Source organism: Macaca fascicularis, chromosome 2, assembly GCF_037993035.2.
Source record: "Macaca fascicularis isolate 582-1 chromosome 2, T2T-MFA8v1.1".
Taxonomy (NCBI): domain Eukaryota; kingdom Metazoa; phylum Chordata; class Mammalia; order Primates; family Cercopithecidae; genus Macaca; species Macaca fascicularis.
Genome location: NC_088376.1, coordinates 81910537 through 81931443, shown reverse-complemented (window position 1 = coordinate 81931443; position 20907 = coordinate 81910537). Strand labels below are relative to the sequence as shown.

At 44.9% G+C, this 20907-nt stretch overlaps 1 protein-coding gene across 1 annotated transcript; it reads right to left on the bottom strand.

The window, feature by feature from the left end:
• Positions 1–2851: 2851 nt before the first annotated feature.
• On the bottom strand, positions 2852–18696 carry CLDN11 (claudin 11). The gene is made up of 3 exons (XM_045386631.2): positions 18269–18696; positions 14300–14464; positions 2852–4413 (listed from the first exon to the last, which is right to left on the bottom strand). The coding sequence occupies exons 1-3, from the start codon at positions 18492–18494 to the stop codon at positions 4181–4183; spliced, it is 624 nt and encodes a 207-aa protein (XP_045242566.2). The 5' UTR covers positions 18495–18696; the 3' UTR covers positions 2852–4180.
• Positions 18697–20907: the final 2211 nt, after the last annotated feature.

Genomic DNA, 20907 nt, shown 5'->3' with positions numbered 1-20907 from the left:
CATTCTTTTCTCTCTAATTTGGTTTCTATCAAATTCTTGGAAAGCATGAGCCGGACTGTTTCATTTTCAAACCAAAAATCCCCTGCATGTGGTCTCTTCAGAACAGGCTAAAGAGAGAGAGTAAAGCATGGTGTGATTCTCAAAATCATCTCATCTCCAGTGACCATCAAACAGGAGACCAGGGAGGACATGGAGTCGCGCTTACAGAAAGGCTTGAGAAAGAAGTCCTTTTGTTTGCTGTTTCTCAAAGTGTAGTGTGGGGACTACCTTATAAGAATCACTGAGGGTACACAACAATAACGCAGATTCTTGGCTCCCAACCCTAATGAAGAGAGTGAATCTCTAGCTGTGATTCCTTTTTTTTTTTTTTTTAAGAGAAACGGAGTCTCGCTCTGTCGCCCAAGCTGGAGTACACTGGCGTGATCTCGCCTCCCAGGTTCAAGCGATTCTTCTGCCTTAGCCTCCCGAGTAGCCGGGACTACAGATGCAAGTTGCCACACCCAGCTAATTTATTTTGCACTTTAGTATAGACAGGGTTTCACCGTGTTGCCCAGGCTGGTCTTGAACCCCTGAGCTCAGGCAATCTGCCCCCCTCAGCCTCCCAAAGTGGTAGGATTCCAGGCATGGGCCACTGCGCCCAGTCCTAGCCATGATTCTTAAATTGGACAACTCGGGCTTTAGAGTTACATAGTCTTAAATCCCTTTTCGTTTACATAGTGGCTATATGATCTTGACAACCTAAACTCTCCACATGCTATTTTTCTCATCTATACAATAGGGACCATGGGGAGGATGAAATGTATGAAGCTCCTAACACATACAGGTCTCAATAGTGTGAATTCCCTTTGCCCTGTTACTTAGACAGAGTACTTTAAGCCTGCCATTTTACACGTGATTGGGGGCCATTGCCTTCACCTAGGTGAACATTTATTATAATTATTCAATAAATTATAATTGCCAAGTTCTCAGGGGACTCTAATGAGAGCAGATAAGATAATGAAGACTGATCCTCTTGATGGTTACTGAGACAGAACCTGTTGTTCCACAGTTGTGCTGTCCAATCCAAAAGCTTCCAGCCATGAGTGGCTACTGAACACTTGAAATGTGGCTGGTGTAAATGGAGACGTGCTGCAAGTGTAAAATACACGCTGGAATCCAAAGACAATACAAAAACAAGGGTGTGAAATATCTCATCAATTGATTACATATTGAAATGATAATATTTTGGATGTACTGGATCAAATAAAATACATTAATTTCCCTTGTCTATTTTTAGCTTTTGAAATGTGGCTACTAGAAAATTTTAAGTTACATACATGGCTCACATCGTATTCCTAGTGGACAGTACTGTTCTAGAGGCACATCAACCTCTCCTCCATCAAACTGATAGTAAACCTAACACTAGAGTTATGACCTCCAAACTGGGATTCCCTCATTAGTCAGGGAATGGTCAGCTAGGAGAGATTTGGGAGTCTCTCTTCTTACACTGAAGGGAAAACTTACACTGAAGCCCCTTATGAGAGAAACCAAGCAGCAGCTCAGGGAAGGAGCGGGCAAGTCAATACATCCATAAGAGAGGAGTCCCACTTAATGACACTTCTGACACAAGCAGGCGGTTGTGAGGAAAGGGATCATGGGGTCTGAAGCGTCCTCGTCCACTCCCTCAAATGCTTTTTGTTCCCTTCTGGTTCATAATTGTTATACCCTGACAAGTTTTAATGAGGTAGGGAGGGTCCTCCAATGTAGTCACATGACTTTTATCCTTACAAAAGCTATATTACAGCTAAGCAAATATTTTAGTTAACATAAAAATTGTCTTCTATGGCCAGGCGCGGTAGCTCACACCTGTAATTCCAGCACTTTGGGAGGCTGATGCAGGAGGATCACTTGAGGCCAGGAGTTCCAGACCAGCCCGGCCAACATGGCAAAACCCTGTCTCCACTAAAAATACAAAAATTAGCCAGGTGTGATGGCACACACCTATAGTCCCAGCTACTTGGGAGGCTGAGGCACAAGAATTGCTCGAACCCAAGGGGCAAGGGGCGGAGGTTGCAGCGGGGTGAGATCGCACCACTGCTCTCCAGCCTGGGCAACAGAGGGAGCCTTCTTCTCAAAAAAACAAACAAAAAAAGATTATGTTTTATGTATAAGTAATTTAGAAATACTTTCCAACAGGTTATAATTAAAACTACACAAATTTCTGCAAAATGGCTAGCCCAAATTAGTATTTCCAAAGAGGAAATATTTGCCAATTATTCTACTATCAGCTAATGAAATTAGTATTTTATTTGGAAGAAGTCTGCCAAAATAGATTGTAATGTGTTTTCTTAAACCAGGCCCATAACTTGACAGAGTTTCTGGAACAGAAAACAAATAAAAATCAACTCAATGGGTCTTTGTCCAAAATGTCCAAACAGCTACATATGTATGTTTGAACGAAATGTATTTAGATATTATTACTTAAAGATCCAATAAAATAGATTTCTTTCATTCTCCTTTGATACCTAGCCAATCAATTCCTTTACTAAGTGTTCAAAGTAGATGAAGGACATTAACTGCACAATGCTGAGAACTTTGTTTCTGATTGCTGCCCATTGATCGATGATTAAAGATGCCATAAAGTCATCCCACTGAAGAAACCTAGAGAGCATGGAGGTTATGCGTTCATGACCACAAATTACCATCACGATACAGTGAATAAAATATAACTTTTTAATTATTCAAGGCAATGCAGAATTACTTGTTTTTGAAATCACTGATCTGAATACCTATAAATTACCAGTAGAGATTAATGAGTTTTTTTTTTAATCAGTAATGATACCTTTGGATACAACAGAAGATCGAAGGCCAGTTTTGCAGACAGTCTGTTATTTTATTGCACAGATTTCACTTAAAGAATAAAATGCACCATCAGTATTTGGAGAGTTTGGGGTCTCAGATACTGATATACCATCAGTGTTTACACCCGTAAAGCCAAATTCAACAGTACAATTTATGTTAAACAACATCACTTCAAGATGGCTAACAATGCAAATAGAGAGAAAAGTGGGGGAAAGCTTTAAAAATGTGTTAGTTTGAAGCATGTGAAAATGTAGGATTAAAAACTACATCATACAAACCTGAAATCAAAAATGTTTTGTGGAACATCAGTTAAAGTTATGCTCACTTGCACTGTTATTTATTGCATAAAGTCTATCTGGTTCATTTCCTTCATATTGATGAATTGAGGATTTCAGGAAAACCATGGTTATAAAAACGATCAATCTTGAAAAAGTATGTACAGATAAATGTAAAATCACAAACTAAAAAATATCCCTACCCCTGGCCCTCAGCTTACAAAAGGGAAAGTTTCCCATGGAAAGAAACTTCCACTATTCCCCTCCCTCCCGCATCCCATGTCCCCATTGCTATCTTTTTCTGTCTCGTACAAGTAAATGACCTTGAAGGGAAGAAACAAAAGCCATCTTTATGAGGCTCCCATTGTCAGCTGTATCAGTTTGAAAAGTGTCTTGGCCGGTGCGGTGACTCACTCCTATAATCCCAACACTTTGGGAGGCCAAGGCAGGAGGATAAAGTCCAGGAGTTCTAGATCAACCTGGGCAACATAGGGAGCCCTCATCTCTACAAAAAACTTGAAAATTAGCTGGGTGTAGTGTTGGACGCCTGTAGTCCCAGCTACTTGGGAGGCTGAGGCAGGAGGATCACTTGAGCCTGGGAGGTTGAGGCTACAGTGAGCCGAGATCACACCACTGCACTCCAGCCTGAGTAACAGAGTGAGGCCCTATTTAAAAAAAAAAAAAAAAAAAGAAAGTGTCTTGTATTTCTCTTCCCCACCCCCACCTAACTCAGTGATGTTTGCAAAACATTTGAAATTTAAAGAAACAAAATATATATATTTTTTAATAAACAGCAAAAGAATGCCCAAGAAAAGAGCTAATAGTTGGCAACGCCATGAGAAAAAATGTATGGGCATTATCTGAGCTAGAGATTTCTTTAAAGGCAACCAAAAGATGGGGGAAAGGGAGAGAAGTTAAGACTACAAAATGCCAGACAGGATGCTTTTCTAGACCTTTGGCTTTAAGCCTGGCAGAGGAGTGGGCTTCCCCCACACTGTGACTAGCAAACCTAGGGCCCAGAGCCCAGCATCTACAGCACCTCTGTGGGCAGCCGGGCAGCCCTCTTATACATGGGCACTCTTGGCATGCGTCGGGGAGCTAGAGCCCGAAGAGTAGTAGAAAGGGTTTTCACCAAAGGCCTGGGCATCTCCAGCGCAGCAGAGGATGACACAGCCACCCACGAGGCACAGCACAGCACCAATCCAGCCTGCATACAGGGAGTAGCCAAAGCTCACGATGGTGGTCTCACGGTGGGCGCACACAGGGAACCAGATGGTGGCAACAATGGCGCAGAGAGCTGGAGAGACATGGAGAGGCCGTGACTGGGCGCACCCATCACACACCAAGCACGTGGGCAGGCCCACTCACTCCACATACACACACTTGTGGCTTCCAGCCAGCTCCAAAAAGCTCCATACACACGGCTCTGCTCCCTCAACACTGAACCAATATGTAGCAGTTGGCATCTGTAGAAGAAGCTGACTGCTGGGTCCTTATTTTTTCCAGCAGGTGGCAGAAATAAAATAATTCCAATGTAAAGACCTAGAAATAAACCATTTAAGTCCAAAAAATATTTATTTGTATTTACTTGTATATCAACACTTCATATCTAGTTATAATTCTAAAATTAATATACTTACCTAATTGTATTATAATTATTGCTTTACCTATCTATGTGTCATTGTAAGCTCTCTGAGTTCCTTGAAGGTAGGGTCCATGTCTTACTTATGTCTACCTTGGTACGAGGCAAATAGTACATGCTCAATGTAGACCAGTTGAATGGCTGAATTATCTGAGCTATTCAAAAATGAGAAACGAGATGGCAGCCACCTCAATTTTCCACTCTATTTTCTCAGTTTCGTCAATTCACATTACAAAGATCTGGAGAAGGCATGAAATTTCTCTTGATGTGGTGAATGTTGCTGGATGAAAATGGAGTACCAGATAAAGGTTCAAGTTTGTATTACGCTGTTCACAATCACAAAATCCCAACACACAAATGAACAGTCCTTGGAGTAGAAAAACTCACCCATTCGGGGGTCAAAATGGTAGAACTTTACTTTTGGTCTTGCACCAATCAATCTAATCTTCGTTTTGGTTTTGATTTTATAGAGTAAAATAAGAAATAGCTTATATATCATGTAGTTTTTCACCTCTTTATAAGCAAAGTAACAAAACATGGGCAGGCAAGAGGCTATGAAGACTTTTTTATATTTTTTTCAAATATCTAGACCAGCACTGTCAAATGGAGTAGCCACAAGTTATGTGGGACCATTGATCATTTGTCATGAGGCTAGTGAGATGAAGAACTGAATTTTGAATTTTCACTACTTTTAATTTAAATGGCCACATGTAGCTAGTGGCTACTGTACTGAACAACACAGCTCTAGACAAAGTAACTCCAAACCTCTTTAAGTTGAGATGGCACATTAAGGTTGGCAGATGGAAAAATAATAACAATAATAATAATAACAATGAGGTTTCCATCAACAAATTAAGAAAGAATACTGCACTGCCAGTGTGACGTTTGCCACCAGGGATACCCTTATCACTTTCAACTCAGCAAGCTTTTTTCTGATTTCTACTCATGGTGAGTGATTTTCTAACTTACTCTCTATGCCCGCAGAGAAGAAATATAATTTAACATAAGCAATCAAATCTAACAGCCTTGTATATTAGTTCTAAATGGAAAAAAGGATTGGTCTTACCCATTTTGAAAGACCTTTTAAACAGTCTCATTGCATTTGTGTTGCTCGTAACATAGATTCTTATTGCAATAGATTAAACCACTCCCACAAGCTGGGTATAGACACACATAAAAATATATGATCTCTATCCTTAAAAAGAGTAGATCTCAAGAGGAAATCAGAAGGAAGAGAGTTAATTTGAAAAGCTATGAATTGCCCAGATTGGCTTTCTAACAGCCCAAATTCACTCCATTAATTATTTATAGATTATCTAAGAAGCTAAAATTGGCCAGGCATGGTGGCTCACACCTGTAATCCCAGCACTTTGGGAGGCCGAGGTGGGCGGATCACCTGAGGTCAGGAGTTCAAGACCAGCCTGGCCAACATGGCAAAACCCCGTCTCTACTAAAAAATACAAAAATTAGCCAGGCATGGATGGTGGGCAACTGTAATCCCAGCTACTTAGGAGGCTGAGGCAGGGAGAACTGCTTGAACCCGGAAGGCAGAGGTTGCATGCAGTGAGTGGAGAGCTCACCACTGCACTCCAGCCTAGGCAACAGGGCAAGATTCTGTGTTAAAAAAAAAAAAAAGCAGCAGCAGCAGCAGCAGCAGCTAAAATCTACCCATATGCTAATGTTTCCTTTTTCTTAAAAAGTAAGCACAGTCATGCCAGCTTCTGTAATATTTTCATATGAGATACCATGAGAAGATGTATTTTCCTTCTGTGACTAGAATGTTCAAGAAGAGCAATGTGTACCTGAAACCTCCCTTTCTAGCTCAGGACTTAGGAAACCTCAGATGCAGGGGAAAGTCTTTTTCTTTCTCTTCTCTGACATGGATTCCAAATCAGGCACTCTTGGAGAATTGCTTGGCTATTATCAGAGTCTCTACTTTCAGCAAGACACAGAGAAAAACCTTTTTCTCTGTCAGAACAGGGGACTAAAATCCTCTTTTGGAGGGTTTCAGCAAGAGAGAACTGCCGTAGATTTTCCATAGCATACACAATCTACTTACACAGCCCCAAACCTCAAAAGTGGGCATTCATTTTGCTACTGGCAAAAACAGCAACCTAGCAAGGGCTTCCAAATACCCAGGCTTGTTTAGAGGAAAAAGAAGGGGAGTGAAAAGCTGAATTCTGTAAGGAAAAAAGTTATAATTCCCAAACAACTGATATGGTTCAAGCTAACTGATCTTTCCTATAAACAACTGGTCTCAAAACAACTCAGGGTTCAAATCAAGTTTTATATTTTTCAACTATACTGTATTTACACATACAGCATATGTGCACACACATGCAGGAAAGCATTCCCCACATCCAATGTAAACCTAACTTTCAGGTTTAGTTTAGATTTTATAGAATAAGACAAGAAACTGCCTCTAAATTCATTTAATTGTTCCCTTAAGCAAATAATAAAACAAGATTATCTTGTTTTAAACACAGGGAAATAATCAGGCTCAATATCCCAAAAGTAACCATCAGTCTTGGTTTTGAGTATTTTAGGGATTTTGTTAGGTTTTATTCCAATATAAATCATTAAAAAAAGGGAAAAATCAGAAAAAGGTCTAAACATCTCATACAATGAACCTCCATAGGGATGGATGAGTGAACGGGGGAATGAATGGATGGATGGATGAGAAGTAGTCTCATTTCAATTCTACCTTTCACTTCATACACACCAAAACTGAGGTCCAAAGTCATAAAATCTTATTGTGATTTTATGACTTTGGACCTCAGTTTTGGTGTGTATGAAGTGAAAGGTAGAAAGGTAGATTTTAACACACTTAAAGTCGCAAGCTCATCATTGACCTCATTAAAGATTTCCTTCTCTTATAATTCACACAAAACAAGGCAAATGAGTGCCAGCAGGCTCTTTACTTCCTAGGAGACAAATGAACCCTGGGTGGAATTCCTGTGGCTCTCAAAGATGAATCACATCAAAACCACTAAAAAATGACAGACTACCACACAACATGAAAGGAAATGAGAGGCTCACTGAAAACAGTGACCTCCAATTGAACTCAAAATGAAAAATGTTTAAAAACTAAAATAGGAGAATTTACTCAATTTCAGCAATGGTTTCAAGGAAGAAAGGGATATGTTTTGTCCAGTAGAGTTAAAAACGCAAGTCAAATCATTACGTAACTTAAAAACATGTGAAATAGTAATAGAACTGGCCAAAAAAAATTGCCTTTCTTAAAGACATAGAAGGTCTGATAAATTTATTTTTATTTGCAAACCCAAAAAGATGAGTTTGGAATGGTTCTCTCTGTCATTTGGGAAAAATAAAGAAAATGTTTTTCTAAAAAGTCAGTTACCTGTAAGGTCAAGAAAATTGAAGAAAGATAAAGGAAATTTTTGTTCTTTTTCTTTTTGCATCATCAGAATATATTTTTAAATTAAGTCTCTAAAAACAAGACAGTAATTTTAGCACTCAGATTTTTCAGTCTTTCTCCTCTGCTACCTTCAGAAGATGCAATAGTTAACTACACAAGGTTGGGGGGTACCATTTGTTGTTGGAGAATAGAAAGTAAAACTGAGGTATATTCTTAGCTAAAAATGAGAAGGAGGAGAAGGAAGAAGAGAAGGAGAGAGAAAGGGAAGGGAGAAGAAAGCTTCACTATGTAAAGACAGATATATCTAAACCTAGTCCTCTCATAAGTAGAATTCCTTGCTCTTCAAAGAATAAAATTGTTTGCCTCTTTTGAGAACAAGTTTCAAATAATGCAATACAGTACATTATTTAATTGATAAGATATGCCTTGTTAAAAACTAAGAATGATGGTGACATGACCAAAAGGAAAATATTTGAGAAGTCCATTTTAAAGCAATGAAATGTAAGTGTGGCTTTTAATCTCTTTAGAGATGAGATGACACATGGTAATATATGGAGTTAAACAAACACAAAGTTAAAAAAAATCAATATAGGTGTGTTTGACTTTGGAGGTAACAACTGAGAGACAGACAGACAGACAAAGAGACAGAGAAAGACAAGGTCAGTGGGCACTGACATTTCTTCCTCCTTCCAATAAACCTACTTTTTTTTTTTTTTTTTTTTTTTTTTTTTGGATAGGGTCTCTGTCACCCAGGCTGGAGGGCAGTGGTGCAATCTCAACTCACTGCAGCCTCGTTCTCCTGAGCATCGATCCTCAGCCTCCTGAGTAGCTGGAATCACAGGGGCACACCACCAGGCTGGCCTAACTTTTGTATTTTTAGTAGGGATGGGGTTTTGCCATGTTGGCCAGGCTGGTCTCGAACTCCTGGGCTCAAGCAATCTGCCCATGTTGCCCTTCCAAAGTGCTACATTACAGGCGTGAAATACCATGCCTAGCCCCAATGAACCTTTTTTCATGCTTTGTCACTTTCCACTGAAAGGCTTTTTTTTTTTTTTTTTTTGAGACAGTCTCACTCTGTCGCCCAGGCTGGAGTGCAGTGGCATGATCTCAGCTCACTGCAAACTCCACCACGTGGGTTCAAGCAATTCTTGTGCCTCAGCCTCCCAAGTAGCTGGGATTACAGGCGCCTGCCATCCCTGGCTAATTTTTGTATTTTGTGTTTTTTGGTTGGTTTTTTTGTTTTCTGTTTTTTGAGATGCAGTTTCACTCTTGTTGCCCAGGCTGGAGTGCAATGGCGCGATCTCAGCTCACCGCAACCTCTGCCTGCTGGGTTCAGGTGATTCTCCTGCCTCAGCCTCCCGAGTAGCTGGGAATGCAGGCGTGTGCCACCATGCCCAGCTAATTTTATATTTTAAGTAGAGACAGGGTTTCTTCATGTTGGTCAGGCTGGTTTCAAACTCCTGACCTCAGGTGATGCACCCACCTCAGCCTCCCAAAATGCTGGGATTACAGGCGTGAGTCACCACGCCCAACCCTGAAAGAACTTTCAAAAGTACCATTTCTAGCACAAAGCAAAATTTTCATTAAAGTCATTTAAATTATTCTGACTTTTGCCGGGCACGGTGGCTCAAGCCTGTAATCCCAGCACTTTGGGAGGCTGAGACGGGCGGATCACAAGTCAGGAGATCGAGACCATCCTGGCTAACACGGTGAAACCCCGTCTCTACTAAAAAATACAAAAAACTAGCCGGGCGAGGTGGCGGGCACCTGTGGTCCCAGCTACTCCGGAGGCTGAGGCAGGAGAATGGCGTAAACCCGGGAGGCGGAGCTTGCAGTGAGCTGAGATCCAGCCACTGCACTCCAGCCTGGGCAACAAAGCCAGACTCAGTCTCAAAAAAATAAATAAATAAATAAATAAATAAATAAATAAATAAATTATTCTGACTTCTTACATTAGTAATAGCAAAAAAAAAAAAAAGAACTTCCTTGATATGCTAAGATTTCCTTTAAAAAATCTGCAGACTGGAAGAAATGGAGAAGTGGAAAGATGAAGCATGTATTACAGTCATGAGTTGATCACTGTTGAGGAGGTTGGGTTCACAGGGGTTTATTATACTATTCCTCTACTTTTACATAGGTCTGATATTTTCCACAATAAAAATGTTCTTAAAGACCTTCTTGGCCGGGTGCGGTGGCTTACGGCTCAGGAGTTTGAGACCAGCCTGCCCAATATGGTGAAACTCCATCTCTACAAAAAATACAAAAATTAGCCTGGCATGGTGGCACATGCCAGTAATCCCAGCTAGTCGGGAGCCTGAGGCAGGAGAATCGCTTGAACCTGCGTGGCAGAAGTTGCAGTGAGCCAAGATTGCGCCACTGCACTCTAGCCTGGGCAACAGAGCAAAGCTCCATCTCAAAAAATAAAAAAATAAAAATAAAAATAAGGAAATTAGACATGATTGGAAGAATACCCAGCTGCTCTCTGGGTATTTTTTTAACCAGCTAACCAACAATAACAAAAATAATAGCAACCATTTATTGAGAACTTACTATGTGCCAGATCCCATGCTAAATAATTTTCACACATCACTTCACTGCTTTTACTAACTTGAGAAGCAGGCGTTATTGTTCCCATTTTATGGAAGGGACCAGAGACATTAAGGAACTGCCCTAGTTCACACAGCCAGAAAGTAGTAGATTCCAGATTAAGCACAGTTGGATCTGATTCCAACTGATAACATCAAACAATTCAGGGCATAGGCACCTCCCGCCTTGGCAGGAACTCTTAAAAAGCCACAAACAGATTAGCCTCAAATCCACCACAGATCTGAGAGCCTGCTGCTCCTGCGCCACTCATCTGGCTTTAGAAGCAACTGGCTTCTATTTCTTCCTCCACAGCAGGAACCAAATCCTCACACCATTAAACGTAACTGCTGAGAAGATAATGCTGTACAACACACATAATTTTTTTAAGGTTTCACAAAAATAATTACAGATTTTCAGGGTCAGGAAAAACAGATTTTAATTAGCAGTGTTCACAGTTCCTATACCAGGACTAGCTGTGATACTGTGTCCAGTTCCCAGGCCCCTGAACTCCAGGGGATGCCTCATCTTCTTTGGTCGAATGAGGTTTTCGCTCAGCCCCATTCAGTGACCCTGAGGACCCTGCCCAGGCCTAGCGCTGGCTTCTCTGAGGGAGTGACAGAAAACAGTCCAGAGGAACACAAAGGGAGCCTTCACTCCCCGTGCTCCTCCCACCACTGCCAACAGGGGAAACAAGGCACTTGGGGCTCCGTGGTGAGAAGACCTAGAGGAGATCAGCAGGTGCCATGCCTGAGACAATGAGCTTTACATTTCCAGAGCTAGCTCGTTCTAGTCAAAACAACATCCAACCCACAGGCAGTGGTGACCCACTGAGAAATAAATCTGGATAGGAGCAAGGGCAGACAATATCAGAAATGCAAGGCCGTAAAAGTGCAATGAGGGGACTCCGGGGAGTGTCCGGAAATGGGCAGCCTCCTTGGGTGGGGTCAGATCCCTCAATGTCCTGCCTCCCCCATAGTTTCACTCCAGACAGGCAAACAGGGACTGAGGCACTCACCCACTCCCCAGCCCCACCTCACTTTCTTCCTCTGTGATTCTGACTATCTACATTAACCCACTTTTAGAAGACAAAGAAAAACAAATTCAGCTAGGAAGTTTCAAACCACCAGCTGCTTTTTCCTTCAATATCCCTGATTATTCAACTAAACAATTCTGTTGTATTTAGCGTTTTTTTTTTTGTTTTTTTTTTTTTTACCTATCTATGTATACTTTGCTTTTATCTCTCTATTTTCCAGGGTTTGTGTGTTTTAGTGTGTTCTCTTACTTGTGGATACCTGTGACACTTATATGGAAGGCCAGAATGTCTAAACATGAGCACCCAACACAAAAGACCCATCTTTTGGCTCTGCCATCCTCAAAGCCCAAGAGAACCTTCTGGGGCTTCTGTGAGAATGTGAGGAAAGTAACAAACAGCAAGTGTCTAGGAGAAGGATTTCACCTGGATTCTGCAAACCCAGTTTACTTGTGGAGCTTTGACTTTCCTGTTGGAAAGGGAGTCGGACACACAGATCTGACCTCCATAGAGCAGGGCAAGAGGGGGCCCCTGTAAGTCAGATAAAGCACCAGATGCTGATATGTGTTCTGTGTGATACTGGCACACAAATTCTTTGTGGCTGGAACCAAAATTTCCACATTCAGATTTTTCTCTGGAAATTACAGTGGTCTTTTCACTCCTGTTAACACATACACACACACACACACACAAACACACACACACACACACACCTGTGGCTTCGCAAGAACCTGCAAACCTCCTTCCCTTTGCAATCCTGGAAAACGGTGCCCTGCCTCTCATGTCCCCTCACCTTACTGGTATCATTGTGAGTGTGAGGCCTCCAGATGGGAGGTACCCACCACTAAGTGGCATCAACCCACACAGAATCCTGACGCCCATTCTTACCCCTCAAATTCATCATCTGATATGCCAATCTGGGGGTATGAATTCCTTGTTTCAGAAGAACATGATTTTATATCTAACCCATACCCAGACTAATTTCTTCTCACTGATACGTGCACTTTGCAACAAGAGTTGTTCTTAAAATTCATATCGTCTATTAGGATTTAGAATGTGCTGATGAAACTAGCATCTGAGGGGAAAAAAATGGAGAGAAATGAAATCACTGACGAGAGTAGAGCTAGAAGGACCCTCCATAGGTTGTTAAATGAAGCCCTCTACGTGCACGTATAATCAGCAAAACCAAATGAGCACAGGCCATTTCCTGTCCCTGGACTGTCCCTCCCCTCAATTCATGACCAGCCCACCTTCTCTTCAAGTCTCAGGGCTTATTGCTGGGTTCTTCTGCTCTGGAAACTCATCCAGTCCGAGTTAGGTGTCTTCCTATGTGTATACACAGCCTATATACCTTTTCTACATGAACACATACCATATTCTATTGAGGTGTCCAAATACACCCAAAGCAAAGACGGCCTATTTTCCCCAGGATGGAGCCATCACCTGGTGATCCAACCACCCTCAACTCCTGACTTTTCTCTTGCCCTCCTCTTTACTTTTTTCTTTCTTTTTTTTTTTTTTTTTTTTTTTTTGAGTTGCACTCTGTCACCCAGGCTGGAAGGCAATAGCGCGATCTAAGCTCACCGCAACCTCTGCCTCCTGGGTTCAAATGATTCTTCTGCCTCAGGCCCCACCGAGTAGCTGGGATTACAGGCGTGCACCACCATACCTGGCTAATTTTTGTATTTTTAGTAGAGATGAGGTTTCACCATGTTGGCCAGGCTGGTCTTGAACTTCCAACCTCAGGTGATTCGCCCACCTCGGCCTCCTTCTTTACTAACTGATTTTCTCAGTCTTGCTTGCACATAAGCATCACCTGGGAGGCTTTCAAAAAATATCTTTGCCTGGCCTGATGCCCAGAAAATTCTGATTCGATTGATCTGCTTTGGGACCTGGGCATAGGTGTTCAAAAAGGATTCCACCGTGAAGACTGGAAGGCTTCCATCTTTCAGGTCTTTCCCTTAGGTATTTCCTACCTTCAAAATCCTCTTTCTCTTTCTCTTTTTTTTTTTTTTTTTTTTTTTTTTTGAGACGGAGTCTCGCTCTGTCGCCCAGGCTGGAGTGCAGTGGCCGGATCTCAGCTCACTGCAAGCTCCGCCTCCCGGGTTCACGCCATTCTCCTGCCTCAGCCTCCCGAGTAGCTGGGACTACAGGCACCCGCCACCTCGCCCGGCTAGTTTTTTGTATTTTTTAGTAGAGACGGGGTTTCACCGTGTTAGCCAGGATGGTCTCGATCTCCTGACCTCATGATCCGCCCATCTCGGCCTCCCAAAGTGCTGGGATTACAGGCTTGAGCCACCGCGCCCGGCCTCTCTTTCTCTTTTTAAACTTATCTTCATGTTCAGTGACTTCCAGAGACATTACTTAGCCCTCTATGTAAACTGCCCGTAAAATACAAAGGGATACAGATTGTGGGGGTCCATCCCCCACTGGGTTCACTTGGCTTCCTTTCACATTTCTCTTGAACTTGAGAAGGCAGCAACCACAAGATCTGAGATTCATCAGGCTCCCTCATAGGTGGGGTACCATTGAGAAAGCTGTCTTACCCAGCAGAATGAGCAAAACACCAGCCAGCTGGGCCCGCCTGTACTTAGCCACACCGGGCTCATGGCCCATCCGGATGCAGGGAAGAACAGTCAGCAGCAGTAAAATGGCTGGCAGACCCAGGACTGAGGCAGCAATCATCAGGGCACGGCAGGCCTGCACATAGCCTGGGAACAAGAGAGCAGACGGGAAAAGTTAGACCACGGGGTTCTCTTGCTTCCTGAGTCCTGCCTTAGGGGAATTCAGCATCATCTCACTTCCTCGCTCTTGGCCCATTCCAGGACTTAGAAGGTGCTAGTATTGTCCAAGGTCACTAAGCACTTTTCAACTTTTAAAACAACTCAGCAAGAAAAAAGGGGGCTGGAGAGACTAAATGGGGGCCCCTGGTTTAGGCCACTTGGCCAAGCTTCCAGGGTGGAGGGGCCAAGAGTCTATTTACATTATTACATCCCCATGAGAAAGTTCAGATGAAAACTCAAATCTCCCAAGAATCATTCTGTGAGTGCCAAGTTACTTAACCATGATGTCTTACTTTCCACATCTATAAAGTAACAATAGGCCAGGCACGGTGGCTCACACCTATAATCCCAGCACTTTGGGAGGCCTCTGAGGCAGGTGAATCCTCTGAGGTCAGGAGTTCAAGACCAGCCTGGCCAACATGGCAAAACTCCATCTCTACTAAAAATACAAAAATTAGCCTGGTGTGGTGGTGTGCGCCTATAGTCCCAGTTACTCAGGGAGGCTGAGGCAGGAGAATCGCTTGAACCTGGGAGGCGGAGGTTGCAGTGAGCTGAGATAGAGCCACTGCACTCCAGCCTGGGTGACAGAGCGGGACTCTTTCTCAAAATAAATAAATAAATAAAGTATTGATAATAATGTAATAGTACCTGCATCTCTCTAATAGAATTCTACCGAAGACTACATTAGTTAATTTATGCAATGCTTAAAACGGTGCCTATACCAAATCCTCAAAAAAGGTTAATTGTTATCATTGGTGTTCTTTGTCTGTCTCAGTGCAGTGCTTTCATCTCCAGGTGTCCTAGGTGATTTTCTCCTAACCACGTGCTTTCATTCACATTGGCTGTGGCCCTAACCCAGACTAAGCTAAAATTCAGGCTTCCTCTCTTTGCTGTCTCCCCAGAGGCTGCTGTCCTCATGGATCCTGCCCCTAAATGGTTGGGTGCCATCTGCCTCCCCCACAGTACCCTGGGCATCCTTCCCCAGCTGTCCATCATTGCTTAAAAGGCATCTCTCCAGCCCTCAGGGTTCCTGGATGGCAGACACCTGCCTTGGTATTCATGGAGTTAACACAGTGCCCACAACAGATCATGGAAACAATTGCAAATCAAGGAATAAGAGAACTGAAAAATAGAAGAGTAGAGAAAAACTACATGAACTTTATCCTGTCAAGTAAAATGCCAAGTAAAAACTTTATTAAGAAACAGATTACAATATGTGTCATATTTATTTAGAATAACTCTGACAAGACACTGGGAGAATTTCACAGACAAATGTGTTTCACTTTTAAATGTAATGTTTCTCATTAAAGCTCTCCCTCCTCTTAAAAAAGTGGGGGGCGCATTTATTACTCTCCCTTCTTTGCTCAGAAGGAACTAGTACTAGCGGCCTGGGTGAGGCAGAGTTCATAGCAAAGCCAGGAAACTAGCCCAACATCTGCCTCACACACCAGGACCCTCACGTGCACAAAGTCCTAACTTCAACGCTGTCTCTTAGCAAGGTACGTTTTGCCAGAATTCGGGCTTCACAAGGGCCCTCTTCCAGCACTGCCCATCTCAGCTCCTTCAGAATTAAAGATAATCAGTCAAGTGTCTACTGACTTGAAGATCTCCAGAAAGGAGCTCCAGAAAGTCTGAGGCCCATCCCCTGACCCAGCCATCTGCCCCTGCAGCTTGTAGAGAGCCAGCACCCACACAAAGGAGGCAGTCAACTGGCAATGCAGGTTCTGAAATCCACGGCACTGGCTGTCCACATGCTACAGTGCCAAGGCCATGTCCGGACACCAAAAGATAGAGACTGAGGACTGTTACTGCCTCCACCCAAAGTGTGACAGAGGGGGAAGGCAGGAAGGACTAGCACCACCCCCCACTCCCCCAATATGCACTCCCCTCTGGAGGATGGCCTTTGTTCTCTGAAAACAAACCACTTGGCATTGAATGCTCAGTAAAGTTAATTTCAGGAGAAGGAAGCAAAGGTAATTTTATGCTTCAAAGATCCCTACAAATACCATGCCCAGCTTTTAATAAAATACTATAACTACCATTCATGAAGCATCTACTATCTCAAAGGAGATTACATTTCTTATCTCATTTAATCCTCAAATAATCGTGAAAGATGGGTGGTTGATCTGATTTTAACTTTTTCAAAAGAAGACAACCGTGGTTCACTGATGCTAGCAATTTGTTCCCCGTCACCCAGATTGTGAGTCCTGGATCCCGGAGGCTGGCCTGGTCTGCCAACACCAGCATTAGCCAAAGCTGAGTCTAGATCTGGGTTTGTTGACCTCTGGCCTTCTGAAAGTTCAAAATGAAGTAAAGGATAGCGTAAGGCAAGCCAGGCAAGCACTGCCCGCAGCTATTGTGTGCCAGAGGCCATGCCAGGTCCAGAAGAGGAAGCAAAGAGAATTAACAGGACAGCATCTCTATCTTCAAGGAATTAAAACGTAGTGGGAGAACTTCACTCACGAACAATCAACAAAAAACAAGATAAAATGTGCCTTTGTGGGGATAAGAGCCAAGTACTAGGCAGCAAGGAGGAAGGAGGGATTCTGATTTCGACTGCGAGGACTGGAAATAGGGGGTGCTTGGAGGAGGCTTAAGGGGCGAGCAGGTCTTTTATCTGACTGGCGGCTTCAGGGACAAGTTTCTCCCCATCTTGAGGAAACCGGGAAAATCCTTTAAGTGAGCACAATCCACGAAGGCTGGGGGACAGAAGCCCACCTTGTAGAGACCGGGACAAAGACATGCCTTTGGGGCAGGACAGAGATTCCAGCAGAAAACCAAGGGGTTGCCCCCGACCTCGCCATTGCCCAGCTGGCTCGTGGTTTGAATCTGAATTGAGACTGTCGCCCAGAATGTTTCCACAGGACACATATGAAGATGTGGCCCCTGGCCCGCGCTAGGCTGTCAATTTTTAGCTCCCCTTTCCACTCTGAGGCACGCTGGAGGGGTGGCGGCGAGCGACCCTCGGCGGCGCGCTCCGTGTCTCCCCAGTGGAGTCCGCCCTCCGAGGAGCCCCTGCTCGTCCCTATCCAACCCAGCGGCGCGGAGCCGGAGCCGGCGTCACCGCAGCACCGCGGTCTGACGCGCCCACAGCAGGGGCGGGGGCAGCGGAGATGGCCCTGGGCACAAGCGGGAACCAACCTGTCATTTCCCAAACCAGGCAGCCCAGAGCGCCTTGGACGTGAATCGCTCAGCGGCTGGGCGGACAGAGCTAGGAGGGCTCTAACCTGGCTGGGGCGCTTCTCCCATCCTATGAGGACCGGGAAACTCAGCCTAAGCCGGTTCGATTCTCCTGTCCGCTTGTGTTACACGCTCCTTCTCACCTCTGCGGGCGGAATCTAACGCGAAGGCTCGGCGCCCCGGGGAAGGCCTGGCGGGAGCGGGAAGGACTTTGGGAAGCCGACGGTGGAAGGATGCGGGCTGGGGCCGCAGTAATTAATACGGACTCAGTTCCTATTATGTGTTGCCTGTTTGTTCATTCTCAAGGGGACTCGGCCAGTGTTACCACCGGCCACACTGCCACTATTACCCCAAATTCCAGGTAAGAATACTGAGGCCTAGAGAAGTTAAGTTCCGGGCTGCCTAATTCTTCTACAAGGTGGGACTAGGAATGTCAAAAACGTACCCAAAGGTCTTCAAGCCCCCAAAATGTCTCTGTGACCGCCGTCTAATATCCCGCTCTTTACCCAGAGGATAAGGATTGGGGAGCCTCCGCCAAGCTCGTGTCCTTACCCGGCAGGATGAGGATGTCCACCAGGGGCTTGCAGTGGTACAGCCCCGTGGCCATGACGCAGTCGGCCCACAGCCCCTTGGAGCCCAGCTCGTCCAGCTTGCGGCAGGTGGGGATGGTGTAGCCGCAGGTCACCACCCAGTCATTGGTGGAGGTGGTCACGATGACGCCGATCCAGCCCACGAAGCTCGTGACGAAGCCCACCACCTGCAGGCACGTGGCCACCATCGTGGGCGCCAGTTTGTCCCCGTGCCTCGCCCCTCACGGCTGTGCCTGGACCCGGGCTGGACAGTGCCTGTCCAGGTACGTCTCCCACGCTCGCGAGTCGCTGGAGGGCGACGGCCCGAGGCGGGACACTGGAGGCGGAGGTCGGCGCGGAAGGCAGCGAGCTCAGCGGCGAAGGGCTCACGGCCGGGACGGCAGCGCTGCTGGGCAGCGCGCCCCCGCCCCCTCTTTAAGCCCCGCGGCTCGGGCCGGCGAACACCAATCGGCGGCAGCCCCGGGGCGCGCCGGCCAATCGCGGGGCGGGGCCGGGAAGGGAGGGTGAAGGGGAGCAGAGCAACCCCAGGGAGGCCATTGGGCCGCCCCGCCCCGTCCTCAGCGCAGTCCCGCGATGCAAAGTAAAACAATTCCAATTCCATCCAGGTCCAAAGAAACGTAGAGCGCAAAGAGGGCGTGCGTTTGTCGAGAGTTCTGTTCTGCTGCGACTGATTTCTTTTCTTATAGCCCCTCTCTCCTCTCAGTCTCTGGGTCTCCCTTCCGCTCCGACCCTCCTCAGTTCCTCCCTGCTCGCTCTTTCTTCCCTGCTGCGAGCACCGCAAGGGCGCTCGATACAGTCTCCCGACGACCCAGGATTGTGACAGCCTGAAAAGTGCCGTAGGGACAGATGCAAAGCATTCAGTACACACAGTTACTAGAAGAAAGAAAACGATGCTTTTCAGTGGTTGAACATCATCAACGGCAAACGTGGCCATGGTAATGGTGGCAACAGTAGCGACTCACATTTATCGAGCTGTGTTATATATTATGCAGATGCATTTTACATGCATTAGCTCATTTAATTCTCATAACAGCCTTTAAGGTAGGAACCCTTGTCAATTACACATGCTAGGCCGGGCCTGGTGGCTCACACCTGTAATCCCAGCACTTTGGGAGGCCGAGGTGGGCGGATCACCTAAGGTCAGGAGTTCGAGACCAGCCTGACCAACATGGTGAAACCCCATCTCTACAGAAAACACAAAAAGTAGCTGGGCATGGTGGTGCATGCCTGTAATTCCAGCTACTTGGGAGGCTAAGGCAGGAGAATAACTTGAAGGAGACTGCAGTGAGCCAAGATTGAGCTACTGTACTCCAGCCTGGGCGACTGAGCTAAATAATTAGGTTATTATTATCATTATCCAATGAAAGAAATTGTAAAGCCAGTGTCTAATCCATTCCAGCATAGATGTACAAAAGGCCACTTGAGGAGGCCACAAGATGTAACCTGTTTGAATTCATTAGCCCAAGGTAAAGAGAGGGCTTGTCCCTTCAAAAGGAAGGCAGGAAGCCATGGAAGCAAAGAGAACTGGAGGCCAAGAGGCAGAGAGACACAATGGGAATCCTTGACTATTTTCAGAGTCTGTGGCTTACAGACTCTGAGGATGCAGTGCTATTAGCAAGACTCTGTAGGGTGGGGAAGTCCCTCAAGCTATCTTAGCTGAGATTTTTGCTAAAATCATCCACACTGGGGCCGGGCACAGTGGCTCACGCCTGTAATCCCAGCACTTTGGGAGACCAAGGTGGGCAGATCACGAGGTCAGGAGTTTGAGATCAGTCTGGCCAACATGGTGAAACCCCGTCTCTACTAAAAGATAGATAGATAGATAGATAGATAGATAGATAGATAGATAGATAGATAGATAGACAGACAGATAGATAGATTGATTGATAGATAGATTAATTAGCTGGTCGTGCTGGCAGGTGCCTGTAATCCCAGCTACTCAGGAGGCTGAGGCAGGAGAATCGCTTGAACCTAGGAGGCGGAGGTTGCAGTGAGCCGAGATCGTGCCATTGCACTCCAGCCTGGGCGACAAGAGCAGACTCCATCTCAAATATATATGTATATATACAAAATTAGGTAGGCATGGTGGCACATGCCTGTAATCCCAGCTACTCAGGAGGCTGAGGCAGGAGAATCCCTTGAACCCAGGAGGCAGAGGTGGTGGTGAGCCAAGATCGCACCATTGCACTCCAGCCTGGGCAACAAGAGCAAACTCTGTCTCAAAAAAAAAAAAAAAAAAAAAAAAACCATCCACATTGCTTGGCTGTGTCTCTGCTCCCAAACCCTCTTTGTGATTAAGACCTGACTTCCCATGCAGCACAACTTACTAAACTGATATTCTAGGTCTGCACATTCTCAGGTACCCTTTAGTTGTAAGAGTCAGTCTCTCAAGGTCTAATCACCCTCAGATAAATGTCAATGATTGGTCCCCAGACCATCCAGACAAAGGTCTTCTCAGTTAATTTTTTCTCAGCAAACTCTGCCATGCCATCACTTCACATTTCTACAGTACATATCAGAACTAGGAAAGTATAGCTGAGACCTGATTTCAGGTCTTCTATCCCTAAGTCCAGTGTTTTTTTCCATTATAAAAAAATGTAA